The 22375-nt window shown below is 35.0% G+C and overlaps 2 protein-coding genes across 2 annotated transcripts in view; both read right to left on the bottom strand.

Annotated features, from left to right (window-relative positions):
* LOC149831133 (laccase-14-like) overlaps positions 1-9035 on the bottom strand; it is a 47152-nt gene extending 38117 nt beyond the window's left edge. The window contains exons 1-2 of the mRNA XM_090012939.1: positions 8976-9035; positions 6174-6232 (exon numbers count right to left, since the gene is read on the bottom strand). Coding sequence (XP_089869065.1) covers positions 6174-6232; positions 8976-9035 — 119 coding nt within the window. The remainder of the gene's footprint in view (positions 1-6173; positions 6233-8975) is intronic.
* A 546-nt stretch (positions 9036-9581) lies between these two features.
* On the bottom strand, positions 9582-15196 carry LOC149831132 (laccase-14-like). The gene is made up of 4 exons (XM_090012937.1): positions 15007-15196; positions 14305-14427; positions 12504-13454; positions 9582-9763 (listed from the first exon to the last, which is right to left on the bottom strand). The coding sequence occupies exons 1-4, from the start codon at positions 15194-15196 to the stop codon at positions 9582-9584; spliced, it is 1446 nt and encodes a 481-aa protein (XP_089869063.1).
* Positions 15197-22375: the final 7179 nt, after the last annotated feature.

The raw sequence follows: 22375 nt of genomic DNA, 5'->3' as shown, positions 1-22375 counted from the left end.
AAAAGGGTGTATAAGTGAAAAAAACACACCTAATAGAAAGATCAACTATATTTCTACTACCAATTTATTACAAGGGTAGAATCTTCTAACTTCTGGTCTTCAACCATGAGAACGTGGAGAAAGAATGGAGCAGTACATATATCCTATCAACTTGCAAGAAAAAATCATCAACTCTTGCATTAAATAGTAAACTAAGTGTGTGTTTATAAGAGTAAATTATTGATTATAATAACTTCATTGAAAAAGATTATTAATAATAAATTACCATACACATATTGTTGCCTTGTTCAATTCCTCGTTTACAGTACTAACTCGATTCTTTTTCAAGTACATTGCTAGCAAAGCATTGTAGAGAAAGGCATACCATCAAATCTTCATACCCATACCCATCTAGTCTTATTGATGCAAGTTGTTTTGATCAAATCTGAAATGGATTCAGCATGGTTGATTAATAAGAATCTACGCTTGGATTGTATTTTTATGAAAAAATGTTTAATTTTTAAATCACAAAATCTTGTTCTTTCTCAACCATTGATTTTTGAATTGCCAAAAAATCATGCAAACAAGTTGGATTTTGGTGATTCAATTGTTGATCTTCACTAGATGAACGATATAGATCACATCTATGTAGTCCAATTTGATTAAAATAACTTGCATCAATGAAATCCCAAAGAGGGGTATGAAGATAGGGATGACTTCGGGGATGAGTGGAAACTCTCCTAAGCTTCTCAAAACCACAAAGGTGCTTTGGAGTTTGAAAAGCTTCTTTCATAAATTTTAAACTTCTCTTTTGAAGTCATTTGCCACAATTTAGAAGACAAGACCATATGAATTGTCTCAGACAAAATGTCTCAAGCAAGACTGCCTTTGTCTCTTTCTCCATGTCGCCTCCTTCTTAGTAAAACAAAGTGGTTTGTATACTTACATGCTGTCTTACCAATCAACAGGAAGGGTCAAAGGAGCTTCCTATGGGGTAATGAATTGACACCAAATACACTATAAAATTGTCGATATGCATAATAGCATTGTTTGTTCCTCTAATGTTGCTTAGGTTGTGCCATATTGATGACATTCATTAATCAAGTTGCATTTATATGTTCATTTTGTGTACTTGGAACATAATGGCCTGTGTGATGAACTCATCTATGAGACTGGAATAATATCCCTGCCATACCATATGATTGTATTGCGAGGCTGGTGAAACACATAAAAAACACCAATTATAAGCTTTGAAATATATTTGCTTGTGAAACACATACAAAACACTGATTATAAGCTTTGAAATGTTTTTTTTTTATAAATGGCATAAATGTTTAGTTATGGTTTTAAGTTTTGTCTACATTTTTTTTTCAATTATCACTTGGCATGAATTCATGAATAATGATTGTTTGATTTTGTAAGAATATTGATATTTTTTAAGATTTAGGTTATTGATTTTGTAAGAATATTGATATTTTTTAAGATTTAGGTTTATTGATTTCTTGAAGCGTCACGTGCTCATGTTGATTCTATTGGTAGGATGTGATGCCCATGTCGAGACTGCAAGAATAAAAAATATAAAGTTCCACCACTGATCAAACTACACTTGATTGAACATGATTTTACCACAGAATATATTAAGTCTCATATGAGTGTGGCCCAAACCCATGTAGATGCAGTGCATGTACATCATGATGAAAGCGAGGATACAACAAAGGTTTATGATCGGGTAGAAAAAATATTGGACAACCTTATGGGGACAACATTGGATATAACTATAGATGGCGAACATAGGCCCCTTCAAGACTTAATGGGTGATGCCCGAAGCGATGTATATCCAGGTTGTACAAAATTAACAAAACTAGCTTTTATTCTCAAGTTGTTATATATCAAAACAATGAACAAGAAGATATTGCCCAAGTGAAAAAGATTATCAAACTTTTACTACGAAATGAATAAATTTGTGAATCACACCAACTTTTATTATGTGAAGATAGATATATCCATGAATGATTGCATGTTTTTCTGGAAGGAGCATGAGAAGAATGTAACGAGCACAAAGTGCAATGCTTCAAGATGAAAACCATACAAAGGAAAAGAATAAAAGTTTTTCAAAAGGTGTTACGATATTTTTTTGTAAAGCCGAGGTTGCAGCACTTGTTCATGACAATGAAATAACATCAAATATAAGGCAACACAAAACTCGACATGCAAGCAATGTGAACATACTAATTCATCCATCAGATTCTCTAATGTGGAAGGAATTTGACAAAGAACATATATCATTTGCAGCGAAACCTCGCAATGTTTGTCTCAGCTTGTCAAGCAATGATTTCAATCTATTCAAAAATATGAAACAATCATATAGCATGTAGCTCGTAGTATTATTATCATATAATTTGCTCCATGGATATGTATAAAATATCCCTTCATACAGCTTTCTCTACTCATCCATGAACCAAAGGCAACTGGAAATGAAATAGAAGTTTACATGCAACTGTTAAACAAAGATTTATAAGAGTTATGCGATGAAGGCAGTAGCACATATGATGCATCAGCTAAAGAGATATTTCATATGCGAGCAGTGGTAATGTGGACTATCAATAATTTTTCAGTATATGCCAACTTATCAGGGTGGTCTATGAAGGGGAAGCTTGTCTGTTTAATTTGCAATGTTGATACAATTTTTTATAGCTTGAGGTTTGTCAAGAAAACGTGTTACATGACACACATCGATTCTTACTAGACGGTCACCCATGGTATCGTCAAAAGAAGTTTGACAGTAAAGTGGAGCTCAGAGGGCCACCAAATGAATTATCTGAAGGTGAATTAGAGGTACAGTTAAGTAACATTACTGTTGATTTGGAAAAAGTATGTGTTGGTGAAAAAAAATGTACTGACAACTAACGTTATTTCAATTGGACAAAAATATATATATATTTTTTACTACCATATTGATCATCACTGAAATTAAGACATAACTTAGATGTGATGCATATTGAGAAGAACATATACATGTGACAATATCTTATATACACTACTCGATGTAAAGAAAAAAATAAAGGACAACGAAAATGCATAGGAAGATTTAAGACTCAGAAAGATACATCACCACCTGTACTTAGACAAAAGTAGTGCAACACTAAGGGAACCACATGCACAATATACATTTCTGAGTAAGCATAAGAAAAAGTTTTTTAATTAGTTGAAGGATGTGAAGTTTCTCAACGGCTATGTATTTAACATTGGGCGATGCATAAACATAAATGATGCTAAATTTGAAGGAATAAAGAGTCATAACTGCCACATCTTATTTCAGTGCCTAATTTCTATTACAGTTCATGGATATCTAAAGAAGACAATCGGCATGCCTTTAATCCGTTTGAGAAACATGTTCATATTGTTGTATGCAAGGACACTGAGAAGAGATGCTTAAAAAGATATTTTTACCTACACTTTTTATAATCATGGTGCACCTAGTCATTTATCTACCATGTGAGGTAAAACTTGCTAGACCAATACAATATCATTTGATGTATCTGATCGAAAGATTCTTTGGTAGATTAAAGCGAACTGTGAGGAATAAAGCATGGCTGAAAGCTTTCATTGTTGAGGCATATATTTTAACAAAATGTGTGACCTTTTACTCAAAGTATCTTAGTGATATTGATACAAGATTTTAACCATCGGCATGATAATAGGCTCAGCATGGCAAGGACACCCGGTTTGTCTATATTCTTACATGGCATTCACATGAAAGTCGAAGGTGGTTAATTAGTTATACTTTCATATTCAAAATATGCGAGAGCTAATCAATATATACTGGATAACTGTGTTGAATGTGATTCATATCTAAGAGAACACAGACAAATAATCTACAACTTGTGCAACAATGTTCAAGAAGTTATAATATGATATGCCCAGAAGTTCATTTATTAGTTTTTATAGAATCATGAGGATGCTTCTCTAGAATTATGAAGTCTAGTAAGAGAAAATAAGTGTGAATCATAGTTCTATCAAACTTGTGATATGAATAAAATTAGGCTTCATATACAGTCTCGAGTCAAGATCATAGTTCTCAGAATAGTGCGATAATGGTTACGTGTAAAGGCAATATAGGGGAGCCTAATATAGACTATTACAATGTTTTAAAGGATATTATTAAATTTAAATATATAGGACAACATTGGATGTATACGTTTAGATGTAATTGGTTTGATAATGAGAATATATGTAAGGACGAATATTTACATGTATCAATATGTCTCATCGAGCATACCAGGAGGATCCCTTTTAGATTAGTCTCTCAAGCTATGCAAGTATTTTATATTAGAGATCTCACAAATAGCAAAATCCATATAGCGCATAGGATAATACCAAAAAATGTATACAAGATTCTACCATCTTCAGTTGAACAGGACAATGATATATATCAGGAGGCTGATTGTAGAGGGGTTGATTCATTACCCCCATACCATCGACTAAGATCCCATGTTGTTACACCAAGATGATTCAGATGATGATTGATAAATATTTTGATGCGTAATTTTGTGAAAGATAAAGGTTGACTATATGACTCGATGCAACAAAACAACATCCTCCCGAGGGAGTCGACTCTGAAGTGTAGAAAAATTTGGCGAATAGAGCAAAACAAACAGTTCAACAAACCAATGGATCGTCTTCATACTTCTAGAGGTATCAAACAAAGGCAAGTTTTTTATTCTCTAAGTTTATTTTTTTATTATAATATAGTGCTAAATATATTTCATCTAATAGATTCTTAATTTGTTATTTGCAGACTGAATTAGATGGGTAAGAACCGACGATGAGTGTGTTTTATGAATGAGGTTAAGTTTCTTATTCTCTAAGTTTTTATTTCTAAACTCTTTGCTACAATTGGTATAATTAAATTTTGATTTATGTGAATTGTATAAGTGTATATGTTTGTTGCAGGCTTAAAGAGGATGTAGGAATTGTAAGGAGTTTATATTTAAAGTGTGTTTGTTGAAGGTTCAGAGAGAATGTAGTGGGTTTGAAGTTGAATGTTGATGATGTATGTTTGAAATATATATTTGAAGTTTTTGTTCAATGTATGTTTCAGTTGCTAATTTCAGTATATTTAAAGCTTTTGTTGAAATGTATTGAAAGTGTATGTATTTGAAGAGTAAATGTAAATGTAAAAAAATTTAAAACTAATTTTTAGTTTTAAATTTACAGGTTTATAGCCTATAATAGCGACATTCATGTCTTGTCGTTATAGGTGAGATCCTTGTCTCGCCGTTATAGGCGAGATCCTTGTCTCGCCGTTATAGTCATCCTATAACGGTGAGTTAATTCTTTCTATTATAGCCTATAACTCATTGTTATAGGCTACAACAGCGAGATAACAATGTTATAACATATAGGTAGCTTATAATAGTGAGCCAGAGATCTTGTCGGTATAAGGTATCTCATTGTTAATACAACTTCATCGTTATAGGCTACCTCGCCACTATTAGTGTTCCTAGTTTCAGCGAGTAATCTCACTAGTATTGGGTCACCTTTAACGATGACCTATAAATGTCATCGTTATTGATCATCAAAGGCCATTTTTTTATGGTGACTTATCAAAAAGAATTCTCACTGTTATAGGCCAATAGGGGCAGAAATAGAACAATAGTGGCAAAAAAAAATCGTTGCTATTGACCCTCTCTCTTTCATGACCGCCTAACTTATTTTTTATGCCATATAACTATGATTAACTCCTTACAATAACCAAAAAATTATTATTCTCACTTTTCTGCAGTTTAAGATATGGACTATATTTTTCTTGAAAACAGTCAAATAAGAACCTTTTTTATCACTTGTCCAAAACTGGTTAAATTAATTCAATACAGCTTGCAGAGAAGAATTAGGGCTTGGTTTGCGGATGGGTATCCTATGGAACAGATTTTTGCGAAATAGACCCATATGGAAGTAGATCAGGTCATGTTGAACATGAGAGTTTTTGCTCATGCTGACATCAAGGCCGTCTATTTGCATTTTGGATGAATGCCACATCGTTTTGTTGACTTTTGAGCTTTTTAAAATGCAAATATGATGGCCACAATGTCGACATGAGCAAAAACGCTCATGTTCAGCATGATCTGATCTGCTTCCGACCCATATACATCGGGCAAAAGAACATAACAATGCATTTGGATCTGGGACCTTACCTTGAACTTATATACTCAGCCATGGCTTGCTGACATTTAGCTTGGCCTGAGCCAACCACCTACCAAAAAGAACATTCTTCTTAAGGATGGACACGTATAACTTGGACTTGCCCTCTTGATCATGACCCTGAACTCATGTTTGACCTTGCCTCTTCATGACCACTCGATGGAACCCTTCAAAGATTTGGATCTCAAATTATTTCAATAGCCTCATGCAGTTGCCGGCCTTTACACACATTAATTCCAAAAACACCTAATTAAACACACACATTTGTTCTCAACAGCAATAACAAAAAATTCTTTATTTGAGAGACACCTGCATCTTCTACCTCTACGGGTGTCAACGGGTCGAGTTTACCCTGAACCCAACCCGAACCAAATCCTATAGGGTTCGGGTATGCTGACAAATAAGAAGACTCGAGTTTGGACCTGAAGGTCCGATTAATACATGTACTTGGGTATAGTATGTGAAATTTTATACCAACCTAGGCCCAACCCAAGTTCCAATTAAGACCCGCTATTTGTTAATGTAAAATTAATAAAAAATATTATTTAATGGGCATGGTCCGGGTCTAGTTCATGTAGTTCTTAACGGGTTCGAGTATGGTTTATATTACGGTAGACCCGATTAGATTCGAGTTCATACCCAATACCGTACCCAAAAATCTGATATGAATCTAGTTTCACCTGAGTATTTTTTTTTAGAACATTAGAACACATATATGCATTACTATTTTGACAACATTAGAACACATGTATGCATATTAGAAACACTACAGAAATTTTTTGACAGCATTGAAACATATATGTGCATATTAGAAACACTACAAAAAAAATTTTGACAGTATTGAAACACGTACATGCATATTGAATCACTTAGAAATTTTTTTGATAGCCTTAAAACACATATTTACATGAAAAAAAAACTATTTATGATGCCTAATGCTGACCTGTATGTTGATATAGTGAAAGAAAATAATATATATATATATATATATATATATATATATATATATATATATATATATATATATATATATATATATATATATATATATATACTTCAACTATGAATCACATGGATGTCCTATATGTTGAAATATATATACATATACTTCAGCTATGAATCACATGGCTTTTCGATTTGTTTAATATATATATATTATGTTTATGTATATTTATGAGCTATGCATACCGATTTGACACAATTCATCATGCTGGTTGTCCACCTTTTTGGTTTGGGAAAATTGGTATGAACATCATGTGCTTTATTGAAAAAAAAATTATATATTTAGTTTTTATGTAATCATGAAAGATGGATTTAACCTAGACAAAAAAATAATGATATTAGTTGATCTAGGAAAGTGGTTGTTTAACTATATACATGGGGCATAGTGGTCATGTATGAGGTTTGAAACTTGTAAACTTGAGATTTATGAATGCTCCCAGTTTCTTTTCCCGTAGAGAGGACCTTGGAAAATGATTTTCCCAAGTAAGACCTTATTGTTAGGTGCAGTAAGGGCTCGTTGATAGTCGAATGAGGTGTTTGCATTAGCCTTGAGAGATGGATTATCTCTTAAATTAGAAATTTCAGTGTGTCTTGTTGGGCAAGGTCAAGATGGGGCAACTTATCACCTTGAGTCACTCTTTACTTACCTTGAAAGTGAGCATGCATCAACCCCGTAAGATTGTGCTGACTTGCCGACAGACTTTTTCTCAGTTGGCGGTGACATATTTTTGTTGTGGGCCCCTCTTTGGTTACTAGGGTGGACCATTCCCCCACCACGATGGTTTAGGAGACGAAGACTCTTTTAGTAGAGGTCCAGCTATGTACGCTAGCAGTAGTGCATTATGACTTTTTTCAAAGTAAGGAACTCCTTGACGAAGGATTCTAGACCTTGGTGCTGGCAAACCGAGTTCTTGTGGGGTTTAAAACAAAATAACTAAATTACTCATGGTTGAATATACACCCCCATGTAAACCAGCAAGTCTATAGCGACCCGCGACAGTGGTGCCCTCGTGGAGATAATAATGTTATTGAAACTTAAGTTCATTGTTGTAAGAATTGGTAGATAGCAAAAGATGAATCTAAATGAAAAGGAATATATATATATATATATGCATTTAGGTTTTGCATAGTTGTTTGAGTCACCTCTTAAATTAGTGGTTTTGTCGAATCAAATCTTGCAGGAAGTCAGGATTTGAGAGTCAAGGTTAGCCTTACATAGTGAGTGGTTGAATTTCCTGCTGAAACTTGTGATTTGTCTCATCGCTGTTTATTTTTAACTTTTTCAAGTACCCACGAGGCATGATGGAGACAGATGCGGTAAACTGTAATATTTTTAGAGCTGAATCAAGGACCCTTCTTTTTCTGTGGATATTTTGTGTTTTGAAGTTTTTATAAGATCTATTATTTGATGTAAATTTTGTAAAGAATCATTGAGAGTTCACCTCTTAATTTTGTAAACAATTAATGTATATATCAATAGATTGATTGTTTTGATAAAAAGTTTTTCCTTCCGTTGTATTAGAAATTGTTTACAAAAGATTCTACAAGATTTAAAATAAATAAATAAATATTTGATTTTTCGTTGTGTGCATTATTTTAAAAAAATAAAATAAATAATAATTGACTCAATTTTTTGGAGTGCAACAGTCTTTGACTCTTCCCCTTCATCCAGATCGTCTTTAGCAATTCTTGCCAGTTTGCATACAAAAGCACAAGTGCTGATCATTTATCAACCTCTGAACATGCATACATTCACATGTGTCCTGCTTCAGTTTCCGTGTTTGTGTGTTTACCAAGCGGCTGATCAACACAACCTCTGGTGCATGATTGACGCACATGACGTTTTCAGACATGCCCAAGGTCCATAAACCCTCGTTGGACTTGGGCACGGAGAGAGAGAGAGAGAGAGACCAAATCCTTTTTTCATTAACTACCTCACATCCACATCCAACTAACCGATTCCGATTCAAGTAGCAAATAATTATGCCTGATCAGCGGTGCACTTTTTTTTTTCATTGTTTCAACTTTTAGAGTTGGTCCAGGACGGCACTAAAGGTAAAAAAACAGAAAAAAATATACACCCAGCGAATCCAACAATACATGGAGAGACTATAACTAAAATATAATGATATATAGAGAGAGAGACTACAACTAAAATATAATGATTACAGCTGATAAGAAATGAAAGTAAATAGTCTAACATAATAACACATACCACTCTATTTTTTGACGGAGAAAGCTGTGGGTTACCAGTTATGCAATTATACCATTGGGATTCCAGCTTGCAACGTCCCAACACAACAACACAAGGTGACGGGAACTAACTGCTCCTGCCACACAAGCGGAGCCCCCTCTGGTGAAAACCACTTATTATTGTACTACCATTTCTTGGCTTAATTTCAATGATCGGACGGATCATAGGGCCCACTTGTTTCAATAAGTTCTGTACCATTACACTTGGGCATGTGCGGTGGTGGAGGTATGATACTTGTTTCACTTGTTGGACCATCCTTCACTATGAAAACTGTCGTCATTCCCCAAGTAAAATGCCGGTCAATATGGCAATGCAGCAGCCAAACGCCTGTTGAAAATATATGTATATGCATAAGATACACAGAACAGTATTTAATAATACACTAGTGAAAATTAATGGTGATTAATTGCAAATTTTTCAAATATAAATTGAGCAAGGACCACATAATAGGATGTAATCATTTTCTCTAGAACTAGAGATAAGTCGGACTTCCAGGACAACGTAAATGGAACAATAACTTAGAAAAAAAGCATAATTGCAGGTATTTTTTACTCTTTTTTATATAGGTAAGCTGGGGTTAGTCTATGGAAATTTGAACAGGAAACCCCTTTATTACAAGTATTTTTACTTAATCGAAATTATTAGATGTGTTTACCATTTCTTATTTACTAAAAATCATCAATTTAACTAGAAAAAATGATTTACTAAAAAACATCAAGTTTTAGTGCATAATGATCGTTGGTTCCTGACTGCTCTAGAAAAACATTTGAAGATAAAAGTTACCTTATCTATTGCATAATTTCTACCAAGTCAACTATATACTTGTAAGTTAAGATTGAGCAAACACTTATACATATACTTTTTCTAAGACATTTAGGATTGAGAAAACACTTATACCTATTCATGTTTAGACCCAATCAGAAGATGACTATTAGGGGTGTAAACTGTTCGGATTTGGATCAGCTGCGGCCAATACCATATCCGACTGATTAGATATTGGCTGAACGGATTGGAATTCGAATTCTTTAAAACACACTGCACCAATTAATACTCTTTCTCCCCTTTAATGCCTCTCTCTCTCTCTCTCTCAATGTCATTGCACAAAGCACCGACCCTAATACACTGCTCCAAGCCCCCAGTTTTCCGGCGAGTTGTCGATACAACGATTTTCCTATAAAATCATAGTCGTCCACTCATTCCTGAGTTCGATCAAGATTCGTCGGCAATTTGGCCGAGGAATCGCCGGCGACACTGTTAGAGTCCAACCCCAAATTAAGGCATTGACAATGCTATTACTTCTCTTTTATGTCCTTTTATTTAGTGGATTTGCAATTTCCTTAGAAGTTTAACTGATATGAACAAGATTTCATTGGGATAAATGCCAGTCAAATGAACGAGGGAGAGGCATTGGCAGTGTGAACTAATATAGAAAAACAGTTTACATGTCATTCTAAGGGTATGTTTGATCACTTGTCCAGGGTTGGACGAAATGAACAAAAAGAACGGAACAGAACATTGGTATGTTTGTTCTGTAACAATTGTTCCAAGTTCAATGTTTGTTTCAACCGTTCCCTCCGTCTATGTTCCAAACTCCATCATTTGTTACGGACATCATGGACAAGTCATCACACTAAAAAAAAAAATAAAGAAAATCAAAGAAAATAAAAAAAAAATCAAAAAGGGAAAGAATAAGAATACCCTAGTCAAGATTTTAATCAAGAAGAAAAAGATCAAAGAAAATAAAAAATCAAAAAGGGAAAGAAGAAGAATACCCTAATAAAGATTTTAATCAAGAAGAAGAAGATCAAAGAAAATCAAAAAAAGGGGAGAGACCCTAATCAAATCTAACCTAATCAAAAAGGGAGAGAGACCCTAATCAGATTTTAACCGGAACTAACCTAATCAATGAAAACCCTAAATAATGAGAATCAAGAAGAAGAAAAAGAAAAAGAAAAATGAAGAAAAAAAAGAAGAACGAAGAAGAAAAAGGGGAGTGACAGAGAGAGAAGAACGAAGAAGGGGAAGAAAAATGAAAAAGAAGAAGAACGAAGAAGAAGAAAGGGAAGAAAGAAGAAAAGGGGGAAAGAGAGAGAGAGAGAGAGAGAGAGAGAGAGAGAGAGAGAGAGAGAGAATTATGCCCTGTCGCCGGTGGCCTCGCAGGCCGTTGGTGGCCTCGCCCGGCTTGCACACGAGAGAGAGATAGCCCTGGCTTTTTTTCGTAACACCCTCATTTTCCGCGTTCAGTTCTTTTTGTAACAGGGGATGGGGTGTTACGAAAATTACATGTTTTTTTGGATGCGGTGGACGCGCGAAATGCGTCCGCCGAGTCCAACATTTGTTGGAATCTCTCATCCGAATCCCGTTGAGAAGGGTGCATCAAACATACCCTAATGTAGCTGCTTTCATTCAAGTTGGACATAGTCATATCATGAGATATACAGCAGTAAAAAGGAATTATATGTACATGCCTATATAATTGAGACCTAAAATGGTTATCACACAATATTTTTTTGATGTGTAGAGCTAAAAAAGTTCAACATCATAATATACCTGTAAACATAGCATGGCAAGTAGGGGTGTCAATGGGTTGTGCTTGACCCGGACCCAACCAGTATCAAACCCTCTAGGTTCAGGGTTTGGTGATAAATAAGCTGCCCTATTAGAATCTGGGTCAGACCCGCGATTAGTATATGGAGATGGGTATGATTTGTGAAATTTCATACCAGACCCGAGTCTGACACAAATTTCGATTAAGATCCGTGATTTTTTAATGTAAAAGCGATAAAAAATTTGTTATTTTATAGGGTATGGACCGGGTTCGTTCATGTAATCTTTATAGGTCCTGGGTATGGTTTTCCATATGGTGGACCATACCAGACCCGAGTCCAGACCTGGTACCCACAACTCAAAGTCAGATCCAGTTTCAGATCTACCTATGTCCGAACCAGATCCGACCCATTTTCACCCCTAACGTTAAGAGTTTATTCTGCCATGCTATTGTATGACAATATGTTTAATTATATTGTGAATACAAAATAAATGAATGAAAAGAGAAGTAGGGCAATACCTGGGTTATCTGCCCTAAATCTCACAGCTGCCCATCCATTGTGTGGAACTCCTACTGTGTTTTCCCTTGGAGGATCAACCAAATTGTATTTCAATGGGTCCGTCTCGGGATCGAAGTTTCCAAAGCCTCGCGCCATCACATAGAAATCATAACCATGTAGATGCATGGGATGATTATCTCCATATAGTATTGAGGTTCCTTGATACACAATCTCAACTGTTTCATTGTAATTCAACACCTTCACTCTTGTCCCGGACTCAGGAAACACAAGTTCATGTGGATAACTGTCCGCTGTAAAATCAAATATGTATGGTGGAAAGCTTGGAAAATTAGATGTGTAGACACCTTTGATGTTCCAATAATAGGCTTCTAGTATGTCAATTGGTGGATTAACAAATGATACATTGTTCATACTGGAACCAAGCCTTGTCCCAGTTAGACTTTTGGTGCAGTTGTTACTTGGACAAAGTTCATTCATTGATACTGTAAAGACAAACCTTGAGTCAACTTCCAGTGGAACATCAATGGGGTGATCCTCGGATGCTAGACTTCTCTCTTTCAAAGTAAATTCATATCCTGCAATGGTATTATTAAATAATGGAAGAGTTGGAAATATGGGAGAGGCTTGGGAAGTGTTGTGGCCTTGATATTCAACTATAGCTGTGGTCACATTAACATCAAAAGGGCCTGTGTCATTACTAGCAATGAAGGCGCCAAATGCCATGTAATAAACACTTTGTGGTTGTTGGTTGGCTTCTACAAGAACGTCCATTGTTTGTCCTGGATTTATTAGGGCAAAATCTGTGTCGAAAGGCTTAAGATAGGATCCATCTCTACCAACAACTGTGAGTGTATGATTTGCTATGGCAAAGAAGTGTCCATTGGTCATTGTAGCACCGACAAGACGAAGAAGGTAAGTTTTGCCTTTCTCAAACAGAAATCGGCTTGTATCTGCAAAGAATAAGAGGATCAGGTCAGGGTGCATGTTAGGTAAGTTAGAAACCAAACTTGCATCAATTTGCTATTATTGGCCATAGTAGAGATAACTACTAAAGACCTATACTTCATATATAAACAATTGGGCTGTGGGATAATGCATGTCATGAAATGGGATAGGAAGTTGTGTATTAGTGTAATTCATACTCTTAAGCTTATGAAAATGGACCTAACATGGATCCATACAATAATTGTCAATCCATTCTTAATATTTTAAGACTAATAGCACAAATCATAAAGCACATGGGCAATTTTTACTTTTAAAGAAAGAAAAGGTTCGTTTGAATTCATTTGGGTGTTGACCCCTTCATCCCAGGTTCCACTCTCACCGGGTGTGTGGGTGTCTTTAACTGGTGGGCTCGGTAAGCGCTTGGGAGTCAATGACCCCACCTGGGGTTTATCTTGCATGAGGACGAGCCCATTAAGTGACCCAGTTTTTGGTGAGGGTTCTTCATCATAAAAGAAAATTCATTTGGGTGTTTGGATCCACAATCTTAGGGATCTTAGATCCTCGATCTGAGATGCCTTGTTTGAGAAGGATATTGGCATGGGACTCATACTCACGTCAGATCCTCCTGTGTGTGTGTGTGTGTGTGTGTGTGTGCGGGCGGGCGTGTGCACGCGCTAATTAGAGACAGTTTGCCTTTCAGGCTAAGATCATGCATGTGTATGTGTGTGAAATTTATTGAGACTACAGGCTCTTATCTTCTTTCTAGCAGCAAAAGGTGTCAAAATACGTCCGCAGCTATACAACAAAACGTTTCTTCAAGTTACTCAACAAATTGGGGTAATACGAATTTCTTACCTGAGCATGGGTAATGATCACCGGGTTGGCCGTTTATTGTGTACGCATCAGAGACCTGAAATTCTGAACCTGTGTGCATTTCTTCTTTCAGCATCTCCATGACATCTCGTTTCCACCATTCACCTAAGGCAATTTAGAAGAAAAGATGAACATGATAATTTTATTAAACATACATAATGGTTTTCTTTTATTTGTTCTTATAAGAATTATTGAGATATTGTGCGTTTTTTAAGTGGGATCTTGAAAACAAATATATTATTTCTATTGTGTGAAAGAAGAGATCGTGAGCTTTCATAGCAAGGGTTCTAAATGGGTTTATGTGAGACGATGCTGGCTCATGCTTGCTTGGAAGGCGATTTGGATGGAAAGGAATAACAGAACCTTTACTGGAAGCTTTAAGCAATGGAGAATCATTCTTGATACGATTCAATGAGACCTCAGGCAGAGGTGTAAGCTTAAATTGCCCGAGTCGAAATTAATATGGATTGGCTCTCAAAGAATCGAATGTCTTTCCATGATATGAGAAGAATACATCTGCAATTTGATTTCTGATTTGTTTTGTGATTTCTCTTCGTAATTGGCTATTGGGGGACACCCCATCCCCAAAATATGCAATGTACTTGAATATATTTTTGCCAATGAATGATTGTTTTCTTTCAAAAAAAAAGAAGAAAGAAGAGATCATAAGCCAGGAGAGCTTACTTATAACCACAACATACTCCTTGTATGGCATAGGGAATGGATAGTTGGTTCCATTCCTTGGATAGATGACCACAGCACCATGGACAGACACGCGCGTCCAGTCGCTATGAGCATGATACCAAATGGTCCCTTCTTCTGTGCTGAAAAACAGATCGTGGGTGAAATTCCCTCCAGTTTGAATGCCACACATGGTGATGTACTCTGGCCCATCTGACCAGGGATTCCCAGGGTTCAATAGCCCATGCCTGTATTTAAAAAAAAAATTGTGATTATAAAATCTCTCTCTCTCTCTCTCTCTCTCTCTCTCTCTCTCTCTCTCTCTCTCTCTCTCTCTATATATATATATATATATATATATATATATATATATATATATATATATATATATATATATATATAGTCACTAAAATATGAGAATTGAAATATGATAAATAGAATATGAGAACTAGAAATATGGCCATTTCCAAAACTTGTTTTGCAAATTCAACCATGTTGATGTGCTTGGCATGGTGAAGGAATCAACCATTGGATCGTGATTTTTGAATGCCTGAATATTTATGAAGATTATGAGTCATTGATTTTAAAACCTCCAAAAAAATTATTTTATGCATCAAATTCAAATGATTCAAGAGCAGCTTCTTATAAAACCAACCATGTAGATCACATCCATAAGGATAGATTCAAGAGAAAAAAACAAAAAAAATCATGAAAATCGTGGTTCACACATTAGTTATCATATTTTCAGTTCTCATGTTCTAGTGAATATATGGCATAGTTTTCACTTTGGATGTTTTAATTGTATTTATGAGTTCATTCTTACCTGCTAATGAATTTTCACGTAGATCACACCGGCACCGGCAGAGAGGGGTTTAGTGTAATTTATTTAGCATGAATTATATTTTTTATCAACCAACGTAGTACAATCTAGATATAAACACTACCAAAAAAATTGAGCATTACCGCATGGGCTTCACCGGTAATGAGCATTTTCCTTGTGGTGAAAGTGTTTTTCACGTTACAGTTAAATGTGATTGTTCTAGGAAGTTTTGAAAGTAAATGAATTATGAAAAATCAATCCGTATATTCATATTCCCTTGATAATGCATGAGTAATAAGATGTTTATTCATACTAAATTTTTGGTGCATCCATCTGTACAAAAGACTCTCTCTCTCTCTCTCTCTCTCTCTCTCTCTCTCTCTCTCTCTCTCTCTCTCTCTCTATATATATATATATATATATATATATATATATATATATATGTGTGTGTGTGTGTGTGTGTGTGGTTAATATTGATTACTAATAAAGGTACGGTACTAATGAGCTAGAAATCATCTGTGCAAGTTGTATCGACTCAATATAACCACATAGATGTGTTCATCATGATTTGTTTGCTAAGGATCAAGCCTTGGATCATGTTTTTCTGATGTAAAAATGTGATCTTTTGAGTTATGAAATTTTGGTGCATTGTGGGCTGTTGATATTTTGACCTCTTTAAAAACTTAATTACTTGTCATAATTATATGATTCAAAACAAGTTTTTTTACTAAATAAGCCATGTAGGTCACAGTTAGATTGAATCAATACAACTTGCACCTAATTTCTAGCTCACTAGTATCATACATTCATTAGTAGCCAATATTAACCATATATATATATATATATATATATATATATATATATATATATATATATATATATATATATATATATATATAGAGAGAGAGAGAGAGAGAGAGAGAGAGAGGATAAGTCTATGGTGATGGTGTGCATACGGTTTCAATGAGTTCAAATTATTGAGTAATATTTTATTGCTCATGTTCTTTTAAGTGAATCTAACCTTCCAGTCTTAGCTTGTTTGCTGGGTATCTACTTTTGAACCACTGGAATCCAGTGTGTACAGGTTTTCTTCTTGATTCAGAACTCAACGGTCATAATATGTTAATTTTTTAGATCCTAAAAAATGTATTTTTTTATCCAAAAATCATGATACAAGGATCGATCCTAACAAATTGACTGTGCTGAACACATCTGAGTAAAAACAACTAGAACGTAGAATTTCAACTCATCGATACCATATGTACGCTCTCAACAAATACTTTATATATATATATATAACAAGTAGATGCCTAATGACATAGTTGTCTGACCCACCACGCTCAGCGCACGTTCGGGTTTAAAAAAACTTTTAACGACGCCGCTAAAAGTTTGGGCGGAAAATACACTTTTAGGCTTCAAAAGCACTGCTAAAAGTGATTTACACATGTTAGGAGACATTTACGGTGCTTCAAAGCGCCACTAAATGTCTAATCCCAAAAATAGTCCTTAGTGGTGCTTCAAAAGTGCCAGTAAAGGCTATTTTTTAACGTGACGCTCCCTGAGCATCCATCACACACACACGATGGATACTCAGCACACATCCATGAAGTTAGACACCTACCCATTTCACTATATATATATATATATATATAGAGAGAGAGAGAGAGAGAGAACATAGTTTTTAATTTCAAATGTGATTTATAAAACACAATTCTTTAAAAAAAAATAGAGATATAATATTAAAAGAAATAATATGCTCTATTTCGTTACATCCTAACTTGGGGAGTGAGTGGTAGCTGTGCAAACCATACTGCCTTTTTTGGCTTTAGTGGCTTCTGACCACCGCTAAAGGTTCCAGCAGAAACTGGGACCTCTAGCGGACAGAAATATGTCACTAAATGCCCCAGTGAAAACTGTGGGCTTTTAGTGAAAGGTTTCTGACCATTCTTTAGTGATGGTAACTGAAACCTTTAGTGATGGTCAAAAACCGCCCAAAGCCAAAAAAAGGCAAAAAACATGAGTTTTTCATGTTTTTGCGCTGGCCGTCCATCAAGGCTGGGATGGACGGCCAACAGAGTTCTGATGATTGTTGTGCACCTAAGGATTGGGCAGCTACCACTTTTTTCCTAACTTGGGTAGTGGTATATATATTATAGTGAAAGGATGAAAGAGTAAAGGTAGGTAATATACCAGTGAATAGTAATCGGGTAAGAAGCATTGTTGTGGACAGTGACAATCAATCTGTCCCCTCTATTTACGTATAATGTTGGTCCGGGGAACTGTCCGTTAACTGTCAAGATGTCCTTCGTTTCACACAATCTTGTGTATGAGGTTGGAGTCACCTGCAAAAGAGAGACTATGATGTCAAGGCGTGTACATGCAATGCTCAACATGAAGGCTCAGTGAATTGGAGAACAACTGGAGAGGTTGGTGTAATTGATCCAAGTCCTCCTGTTTGTGATTACTCCCATAGGTTGCTATGATGTGAAACATGGCCATGTTCATGGATAGCAGATAATTACACTGCAGTGCTCGAACATGGTAACTTTTCTCTATATATGAATCGCTTTCCTCTCTCAAAAAAAAAAAACACGGTAACCATCAACGGCGCAAAACATGACCGAAAAATCGATTGGCTTGCACCCCTCAATGTGGTCATCAAAGATTCAAACAAATATAGATTCAATATTTCTATTGACTAAACAGGGTGCCCTTCTACTCACAAGGGTTCCCCACACCTGGCTGGTTGGGTCAGCTTAAGTCGTTGAAGGACATCACGAGTTTGATACTCAGGGTATACGTCATTTGCTGCAAGGCAAAATCAATGGGGAGATTTTCCCCATGAGCAGTAGAAGGGTGATTTCCTTCTTCATCAACTAAATGAAAAATAAAAGAAAAAGAAAAAAGAGTGTGGAATGCTTAAAGGCATGGCAGCGACACAAGTGCCCCTAATTCCGCGAGCTGCGATTCCAAGGCTAGCATTCAGTAGCATCCAAGTATTGTATTGAGATAGTGGATGGGATGTGAGGGCTTACAACAAAGTCATGGTAGTGAGTCTTTGAGAATGCCTGCAGTGGTAGCGAGGATGACAGAAGAAACACTACAATCTGCACCAGCAAGAGGGCCTTTTGGAGTTCCTTGTCCATCTCGGGTTGCCAATGCTGCTTCCATAGCATGCATAGGTTCTGTTATATACATATAAACAATGGACGATCAGTCACATGCTAAACACTCGTGCGTACGGCACACATTGTCATTGTCATTATGACATGGTTCCATCTGCCATTCTTTTTAGCTTCATAGCTTCTGAACAAAATCTACCATACCATATGCTCTACCATATTTTTACTTTTCCGAAAGGAAAATCGGAATTAATGAAATGTTTACTGTCATTTAATTTGACACATGTCCTGTCAGTCACTTTGTGTAGTAGGCCTCAACAACCATTCCTCCTATGAGGTTTTTCTAGGCAGCAAAGGGATTGGAGTGTCTTTATGTCTTTTGTCCATCATATGTAAAATTATTTGAGTATTTACCATTCAACGCAAGCACATGTTCTTTAGTTTGATAGTTGGTTGCACTGGACGTTAAGGTAGTGCACTGCGGAAGCAGATCAGGTCATGCTGAACATGAGCTTTTTTGCTCATGCCAACATCGTGCCGTTTTGTATTTCGAAAAGTTGAAAAGTCAACAGAACAGTTATATGCTACGTGGCATTCATCCAAAATGCAAACAGACTGCCACTATGTTGGCATGAGCAAAAAGCTCATCTTCAGCATGACCTGATCTGCTTCGGTGCAATGCAGGAGGTGCTCCCTAGGGTTTTGGGTTGTCAATATATAGGGTTAATAATTGGTATTCTTGAAATCATAGAACCATGATTATAAATCGTTCTTTTCATTTATTTTGTTGGGAAGTTTTTATCAAAATAGACAATGAGTTTTAAATTATGTGGTTGTGCTTCTAGGCATGTTTGTTAAAGCTTAAAAAACCAACTACCCACAATGTACTAAAAATTTATGGCTTATAAAATCATATTTTTCAATCTAAATAACACCATCCAAGTATGACTTTTAGCAAACAAATTATGTTGAGCACATCTATATGGCCAGATTGAGTCTATAAAGCTTAAACCTACATTTTTTAACTTAATGATTATGTACTGTAACACCCTCGAGACTTTCAACTCTTGAAAAAATATGTGAAAGTTTAAAACTTTTTTTTATATTTAAAATCATCAGTGAAAATATTTTCAAATAGAGGTTCAAAACCTCATGCGGATTACGTTTCACTCAAAACAATTATACTGAATTCAAAAGAGAATAACATGATACAAATAAAACACTTTCATTCAAAAGAGTGGTGCATCTTTTAAAATATTACAAAACCAATACAATGTCATGTGTTTGAATTCAGTGCCCGAAGAAAAAAAATGATTGGATCGATCGACAACATCGTAGCATCCCGCATTTGCTTCATAGCTATATCATATTTCTTCACCTGTAATCATCTACCCATAAAAAGGGTTAGACTTGTGACAATCTAGTAGGTATATACCAATTTTAAGTAACTCGGGATATTAAAAGCATATTCAAGTACCATAATTTATATCTATTTGTGCAACTCACATATCATAATACGTTAACAGTTTCACATATATTTATTCTACAGGAAAGTGCATGCTTTACAATAATCACGTTTAAGTAGGCATAATATTTATTCACTTAATAAGTCCATATATTTGTTTATAGGCATAAAGTGTCATTCACCTAATGCATCAACATGTTTATTTAAATCATACTGTGATCTATAGTCAATCAAAATTACGCATATAATCATGCTACCACAATAGAAGGATAGTCAAATCCATAGTTTTCCTAACTGAGTTATCACAATAAACTCATGTAATTCACACAATCCATCAGAACAATCTTATTTAACTTGTTCATCGTTACAGGTTTTTATTGTATCTCCAAACAAGTTTTCCATTAAATTACCTGATTTTTAACATATACACCCTCACAGAGGTCGGGCTAGCTACATCCTCTGGTCTTGGATGTGTACATCATCATAGAGATCAGACTGGCCGCATCGCCTGGTATTAGACTTATTCTCATAGAGATCATCCTCTAGGGAATTGTTTCTCGATGAGTTACCTGCTCTTAGAAAAATTCATTGAGTGAATTCTGGTGGCGTACAAGAATAAACATAGTGGACCGCTCACAATGTCAAATGTCACTATTTAGGCACAAGCATGCACTAATTCAATTAACACAAGATTATCGGTCACCTCTTTGGGCACCAACACATATTAATTCAGATGACCAATCACAAGGTTATGAGCTGCATGTCTAGGCTCAAATATTCAATGGATCACATATTCAAAATAATTATTGTATAATTTATTTCTATCACGGTGTAATTCAATCATTTCATATATGTATTAATCCACATGCATCACATCAGTTATCATTGCATTTCATATGTTCATAAATTGAACATCAAAGCATGCATATATAAAATCAGTAATTCCATGCATGTGCATTCGATACATCAATTATATCATATAATTCAAAATATACGTATTTCATAATACAAATCACCTAAACCTTGAGCATACATACTTCTTATGCATTTTAAGTTATACATACATAATGTATACATGTATTATAAAAAAACTCATAAACATATGTAAAAGCTTGTACACACAAGTAAAAACTTGTAGTACATATCAAAAGTTTATAATACATGTTGAAAGCTTATAATATAGGTTGAAAGTTCATAATACATGTTGAAAGCTCATAATACTAGTTGAAAGTATGTAATCCAGGTCGAAAGTTCGTAATACATGTTCAAAGTTCACAATATAGGTTAAAAGCTCGTAATATAGGTTGAAAACCCGTAATATAGGTTGAAAGCTTATAATACAAGTTGAAAGCCCATAATACATCTTAAAAGCTTATAATACAGGTTGAAAGTTTATAATACATGTTGAAAGCCCATAATACAGATTAAAAGCTCATAATAATGTTTAAAGCTTGTAATACAAGTCAGAAACTCATAATGTATTTTGAAAGCTCATAATACAGTTTAAAAACTCATAATACAGGTTGAAAGCCTATAATATATATTAAAAACTCATAATACAAGTTTAGAAGCTCATAATATAGGTTGAAAACCCATAATATAGGTTTAAAATTTTATAATACAGGTTTGAAAGCTTGTAATACAAGTCATGCGAATAAGCTATTATTTTATGCATTGTGAAGTATATGCAATAATACACGTAAACCAAGGTACGCAAATAACTTATTTATTCTATGCATAGCGAAAGAACACAAGCACACACTAAACATATTTCTCTAGGAACGAATGATAGTATATTTTTTTGAGAAATTTGAACATATGAGGTATTTTCTAATAAAATCCACACACATATATATATATACTTATTTTCTTGATATATATATATATATATATATTTTTTATATTTATTTATTTATTTATTTGTTTGTTTGTTTTTCATATATTTTACATGCAACCCTTCTTACA

This window comes from Nuphar pumila, chromosome 7, assembly GCF_984573655.1.
Source record: "Nuphar pumila chromosome 7, dmNupPumi1.hap1.1, whole genome shotgun sequence".
Taxonomy (NCBI): Eukaryota; Viridiplantae; Streptophyta; class Magnoliopsida; order Nymphaeales; family Nymphaeaceae; genus Nuphar; species Nuphar pumila.
The sequence above is the reverse complement of the archived record's forward strand: the minus strand, read 5'-3'. Positions and strand labels throughout refer to the sequence as shown.